This window comes from Rhincodon typus, chromosome 16, assembly GCF_021869965.1.
Source record: "Rhincodon typus isolate 14 chromosome 16, sRhiTyp1.1, whole genome shotgun sequence".
Lineage (NCBI taxonomy): Eukaryota > Metazoa > Chordata > Chondrichthyes > Orectolobiformes > Rhincodontidae > Rhincodon > Rhincodon typus.
In genome coordinates this window covers 12,056,557-12,063,753 of record NC_063347.1, presented here as the reverse complement: position 1 = coordinate 12,063,753, position 7,197 = coordinate 12,056,557, and the positions used below count along the sequence as shown (strand labels likewise).

The 7,197-nt window shown below is 37.0% G+C and overlaps 1 protein-coding gene across 3 annotated transcripts in view; it reads right to left on the bottom strand.

Moving 5' to 3' along the window:
* Positions 1–754: 754 nt before the first annotated feature.
* The window catches only part of LOC109936368 (RNA-binding protein 5-like), a 29,944-nt gene continuing 23,501 nt past the window's right edge, over positions 755–7,197 (bottom strand). For all 3 annotated transcript variants that reach the window (XM_048606215.1, XM_048606216.1, XM_048606214.1), the window contains 3 exons: positions 6,332–6,429; positions 2,604–2,733; positions 755–1,105 (listed from right to left, as the gene is read on the bottom strand). In XM_048606215.1, coding sequence (XP_048462172.1) covers positions 980–1,105; positions 2,604–2,733; positions 6,332–6,429 — 354 coding nt within the window. In that variant the 3' untranslated portion in view covers positions 755–979. The remainder of the gene's footprint in view (positions 1,106–2,603; positions 2,734–6,331; positions 6,430–7,197) is intronic.

Below are 7,197 nucleotides of genomic sequence, written 5' to 3'. Positions count from 1 at the left end.
CTACTCTTCAACATCAGAAATGGTTTTAGTGGTTCTGTCTTGCTTAAAATATTGTTTCTGAAGAAAGAAATTCACAAAATGGCAGCATCTTTGCAACATTAAGTAGTTCTATTTAATTGTTTCTTAGTCACTCATGTAGCAATGATTTCTCCTTTATTGACAATATAAACCTATTACCTGCAGGACCTGAAATTTTAAATTTATGTTCATAAGTTACCGAGAAAGGGACTTTCACAAATATAGGACCTTGCACAACAGCAATACCCCACCATGCTTTAAAACTAAAGAATCGCTTGAAGACAGGTCACTGTTATAAAAGTAATTGTGGCAGCAAAGCTGCACACAACAAATGCCCAAAAACATCAATGAAATGAAATGAAATGATATGATAATGTTTTAGGTGTTGGTTAAAGGATAATTGTTGGCCGATAAATTTGGAAAAGTGGATAAACTTTACACATTAATGTCATGGAGAAAAGTCCAGATTCAAAGTAATAACACAGCAGGTCCTGAAACAGTGCTGGGCCACACTATTCAGGGCTAATTACACAGATCAAGAAGTCTCAAATTATAAAAATACATTCTTCTACAGTCACCTTAAAGACTGAAATAGGGTACCATTTACACGAAAATTACTCCATATCTTTGCCATAAATCTTTTACATTATTTTAATGGATTATTTATGTAGTTAAGAAACCCTTATATTCTGAAAATTGTATCCTTGTAAAGTAGAAACTGACTACACAATAGTGCTTGGATTCTTTTCAAAATTTATTCTGCAAAAAAAAACAGTAGATACATTATTATACACTTGATGGACAATACAAAATGTACATTGTACATTTAACATAAATAAGATTTAACCAAAGCATCAAAAAAATTACATTTCCTACAGACAAATTGCACTGTTTACTCAAGTACATATCCAGTAGCAAAAATTAGGAAAAAGTATTTACATTATGTACAGTCACTCTTAAATTACTCCAATTCATTAAATCTTGTAAACATAGCTTTTTTAACAGCATCTTTGTAGGAATCTGAAGTAGTAACGCCATACGAACTTCCTCGTGCTCCCAAACCAGCGCCTTTCATCCTTGTTTGAGCCTGAAATCAAAATCCAATTGAATTGAATGCTGTAGAAAACATGTAATTTCAAAAATGTTCAAATATTCCCCATTCCTACCAAACAAAACAAGGATACAAGTTCCAAGCTTGGAAATAGTAAAGACTGCAGATGCTGGAAGCTAGAGTTAATAAATGTTGAGCTGGAAAAGCACAGCAGGTCAGACAGCAATTCGAGCAGAGAAATCAACATTTCGGGCCGAAACCCTTCATTGTGACAAAGGGTTTTGGCCCAAAAGATGGACTTCCCTGCTCCTCGGATGTGGTCTGACCTGCTGTGCTTTTCCAGCTCCACATTTACTGATACAAGTTCCATGCACTTCAACCGTTATGGAATCAGATCTTGGGTTCATTCACACATGAACAATTACTTAGGAGAAGCAGAACTACAGCCTCTCACAACTTCCTAACTACAAAGATAGAATATTTCCATATTGAAAGATTGGCAGCTAACTCTGGTCAAGATTCCTCACCTTATATCAGACTATATTTTGACGATCATTTATGCATGCATCACAAATGAATTTAAACAAACATCCATCTTGCAGAATCCACCCTCATTGTAAACCTAATTAAATTAGTACAGGTCTGCCAGTTCAAAAATTAAATTGAACAAGAAGATCTGAATGATTTGTAGATATTTTGAAAAAAGTTTGCTAAAATTTTAATTGGTTTATCATTCCTTACCACCCCAGCTCCAATCTTGGAAGATTGTGTTTGAAAGACAAATTCAAAACATCTTAGGACATTCAAATTATTAGCCCCCTTGTCGCTGAAAATGCTGCTTTTAATCAGCAGCCATACAGAATATCAGAGTAATCTAACCCAGCATATTCCCTATGCAAGTATAGTTAGCCTCCATGAACCCACTCTCCTCAATAAGGATACAAAGCAGAACCATTTTATTAAGTAGCATATTTTATGGCCCAAGTTTATTTGGATGCAAGAGAAACCATAAGCAGATATTACGACATCAGCTATCAGAAATAAGCAGGCTCAGATAATAATCACATGTTGAATGCCTTACCATACACCAGTAAAAATAAAAATGACCTAATTGTAGGTAGGGAACTCTAAATCTTATTTTCGAATATCATCCCACCCCTATTCCTTTCTCATTGGTGGTGGTGGTGGTTAATTAGGTAGTTTTACAAGTAATATACCAGTTTTCTGCTGGCTGTGAACAGCAAGTACCCAGTGACTCAACAGCGTAAGCATCACAAGTGGCTCCTAATCTATTCCTTCAAATCAGATAGTATTCCAAAATATCACCCTGGCCATGACTAACGAATGCAGAGTGAAAATTACAATGTGGCAGACTTCAATTTCTTAAAAAAGGTAATGTATTAATCAAGAAAACAACAAAAAACATTTATTGACACCAAGGTATTAACTTTGTGAATCAAACAATCTCTCATATTAAATGGTATTTGCATCAAATGACCATAGATGAAAAAATAGAAAATATAAAGTACCATACCTGTATAGGTGCTGTAATACCTTGCTGATTTCGACCCAGCCCCGAGCCTTCTTTCCAACCCATAGCCTGTAGCATTCTGCTCCCAATGTTATCACTGTTAATACCATTCTTTGTCGGTTGCTCAAAATCACTGTTGTAACAAAAACATATTTTAGTTTTTGATCTTCATAAGCAGAGAACTCAAATGATAGATTTCAGAAAATGAGTTCAGTTTGTCCTTTTGAAAATGTTAGTCATGTAACAGGATTTCCACTCCAATCATCTTTAACCCTTTTCAGGAAAAGTTATTTAATACGGAAGCAATTCACCATAATACCTGCTAAATACTTCAAGCAAGTCCTGAGAATTCTGAAGCAATAATCAACTGCACCATAACCTAGTCTGGTGTGGTGTTAACCCAATACTAGTCACATAAAACTAAGATTTTTTTGAAATAATAATTGAAAAAGGCAATTTCAGTAAAACATACAAATCTTTTTACAGGGTGTGACAGGTAGATGTACTTGCTCCCTCTGGCTGCTGTGTCTAGACCAAAGGATATTGTCTCAGAATAAGGGATATGCCATTTATGACTACATAGAAGGAATTTCCACAGAGAGTGGGGAGTCTTATAATTCTCTATCCTACAGGGCTATAGAACCTCAATAATTGAGCAAATTGACAGAACTGGGTCGCTTTCTGATCAACAATGGTACCAAGAGATAGGAGGCGGCATTAAGGTAGGCAGTCAGGCATTATCTAATTGAAAGAAGCTGGACTGACAGGCTAAACGGCCTAATTCTATGTTCCAGGAACACAAGAAATAAGAATAAGCCACAACACCCCTTGAGCTTGCTCTGCTATTTAAGAAACTCCACGGTCGATTCCCAACTTGATCACTAGTTTCTCGCTCAATCTCCATATCTCTTGATTTGTTAGAATCCAAAAACATATTGATTGTTGCTTTAAATATACCCATTGAACATGCACAACTCCTGGTATCGAGGATTCAGTGATTCACATTCCGCTCCAAGTGGGAACATTTCTCAACTCAATCATCATGGCTTACTTCTTAAGCAGAGGCCATACCCCCTAGTTCTAGGCTCCAAAACCACAATAAGAACACAAGTCAAAAGCAACCTTGTTAAAAGCAACTGCTAGTGTGAAACAAGAACCAAACATCTTCAAAAAAAAAAAGCTGAAAAGTGGCAATGGATAAATAGGAAGTATAGGTTCAGACTTATTACCAAAACCACAGGAATCAAGCTATTTGTTTTACAGATATTTGATCATTGAGCGCACCCCGTTTCCCCCCCCCCCAATAAAGATGATCAATGCTCTGGTTGCGACAATAGTGAGAATTACATTCATTAAGTTAAAAATTTAAAAGTGCACTTGGCTTCAGCAATACAATCTGGAGAAATCCACAGTCATGAATTTGGTTATGAAGAAAAGTACAAGAATCTGGAACACAGTAGGCCACACAGCCCTTCGAGCCTGCTCCGTACTCAATAAGATCATGGCTGATCTGATTTTAATCTCAACTCTTAGACAGCTAAACTATCAAATGCCGTCTGGAAATCTAAATGCAATACACCCTTTGGCTCTCCTGTATCTAAAGCACAAGTTCTTTGAAGAAGGAACTCTAATAAATTACTTAAACATGTAGACAAAACTATGTTGGTTCTGATTACTTCGAATTCATTATTCAAGTGCCTTTCTATAAGATTTTAACAATAGCTCCTAACATTTTTCCTACAACAGATGTTAAGCTAATTGGTTTGTGGTTTCTTGCTTTCTGTCTCCCTTCCTTTTTGAAGAAAGGAATCACTTTAGCTATTTTTCAATATTAAGGATCCTGTCCCAAATCTAATATGTTTTGGAAAATTAAATCATCCGCATAAACTATCTCACTAGCTATTTCTTTTAACACCCCAGTTTGAATTTCATCAGGATCAACTTACTTAACTCTGGAAACTTTAAAAAAAAATCTTAATAAACGTTTCCTGTTTTTATATTTCTGGTTAACTTTCTCTCACTCATTACTAATCTTATCAGTAATTTTATTTGCTGTTTTGGATATTCTGTCCAATCTTCCAACCTGCCACCTATCTTTGCACCATTATATGACTTTTGAGACAACAAAACTGCAGATGCTGGAATCCAAGGTAAACATCTTATCTTCCGTCTGGGCACCCTACAGCCCAGAGGACTCAATGCTGAGTTCTCCAATTTCAGATACCCTTTCCACTCATCACCCGGTTCCCTTTCCAGTTCCACCCTATCCTTTCTATTCCACCTTCTGACCCTCCTTTCCAGCCACCAACCAGATTCATCTCTCCCATCGACCAACCAGGTCATACCTCCTATCAGTGCCCACTCATCGCCACCATTTCACTACCCACCTCCCCTTTATCTGCAGCTCCCCCTACCTCCCACATCCAGTCCTGAAGAAAGGTAACACCCAAAACGCTGGCTTCTCCTTTCCTCCAGATGCTGCCTGGCTTGCTGTGTTCTTACAGCCTCCTGTTTTCTCTATATGTCTTTTCAGTTTGATACTTTTGAGGCTTTTTGTTTACCATGGATGGTGGGTCCATCCCTTAGAAACCTGCTTATCTACAATCTTATGTTATTTGCTCTTGCAGAATAAATTACTGCAGATGCTGGAATTTGTACTGAAAACAAAAAATGCTGGAGATCACAGCAGGTCAGGCAGCATCCATGGAGAGAATGCAAGCCTGTATCTGTGCCTTCTGGAATATCCCCATAAATATTTGGCATTGCATCTCTATTGACCTATCCCTTAACCTAAATTGCCAGTTCATTTTTGCCAGCTCTGCTTTCATGTCCTTAGAAATGACCTTGTTTTCCTTCAAGGTGTAGCCTAAATTAAATATGAGGTTTTAGCCCATTTATTTTTGAAATAAAGCATACTTCTGATAAATCAACTATTTTAGCATTAAAGGATGCAAATTATCCAGTTACTCAAATCAGACAACAGGAACAAAACAATGCATTTGCTTAAAAAAAGTCAGATTATCTTGTAATTCTAATTCAGGTAACTAATAAAGGACATAGATAGGGTGAATAGCCCAGCTGTTTCCCCCAGGGTAGGGAAGTCCAAAACTAAAGGGTTTAGATTTAAGAGGGACCTAAGAGGAACTTCTTCACGCAGAAGGTAGTGAGTATATGGAATGAGCTGCCAGAGGTGGTGGTGGAAGCTGTTACAATTACAACATTTATAAGGCATCTGGACGGGTATATGATTATGAGGGATTTAGAGGGATATGGGCCAAATGGGATTAGATTTATTTAGGAAATCTGGTCAGCATGGACAAGTTGGACTGAAGGGTCTGTTTTCGTCTGTACAGCTCAATGACTCTCAAGTTATCAAAGGACATTAATGTGGATTTCACTTCTGACCATTTTTGCAAATCAATTAGTGGCTGCATGTAGTTTTCTATTCACTTCTTCCCTGCTGCATTTTTCATCACACCACATAAAATACTTCCTTCAATATTTTAATTGGCTGCCTGGTTATACAGTTCGAAAAAATTCAATTCACAAAAGAGGAACTGATATTAGCAACTCAATTAAAATTCCTATGCAGAAAACTTTTCTAAAATATAACAGCTAGAAATAATTGGAGAAAGCATAGTTCAGACTCAAATTAAGTTCTAGCTTTGATCAGGATTTATTAGTTATTTTAAATTGATTAGACAAGTCTGAAAATAATGACAAAAACTTACATTATTGCAGCATTATTAAACCTCTTTCTCTTCGGTTCTGGAGGCTCTGGGATTCCATACTTTTCTCTTCTTTCTGCTGCTCTGTCTCTGTACTTCATCTGAGGCGGGGTAGGGGAGGTAGTGATTAAAGAACTGTTATGGTAGGAACTCATTTAAGTAAAATCTTAAAAAATAAGTTAATACAAATATCGTTAAAGTCCCCAAGTCATTAATTTGCAATTGCTTCAAATTACAAGTGTTCGATCCAGTTATTGCAAATAATTGCATTTATACAGCAGCTTCAAAATAGCAAATCATCCCAAAGCATTTTATAGAAATATTAACCAATGAGATTGCCAGATATACTGCAACTAATTGGTCCGAGGGGCAGGTTTTAACAAGGGCCTAAATCAACAGGGAATCAGAAACAATCCCCGAGCTTCTGGTCTCGGCATGACCATCAATGGAAACTAAGGCGGGCAAGCGATCAGAATTGTACAAGGTGAGCCTTGTACAGTTAGACAGGTTATAGAAATCAGGAGGGACAACAGCACGAGTGATTTCACAAAGTCGAGAATTTCAAATCATAGTGGTCCTAGCCAACTCTGGTCACCACATACAAATCAGCAACATGTCACTTGGTGGGTCTTTGGGAACTGACTACAGATTTTGGGATGAAGATTGTCAATGATGGAGAATGAAACACCAGACAATAGATCATCAGAATATCCAAGTTCATCCAGGTGTAACAACGGCACAGAATCACACAGGTCAAAATGTGAAGGAGGAAGTAGGTCATATTGATAATAGAAGCTCAGCTCAAAGTGAAACATGACAGAGAATGCAAAGAATATTGGTTTAGCCTCAGAAAATAGAAAGGGAGGTCT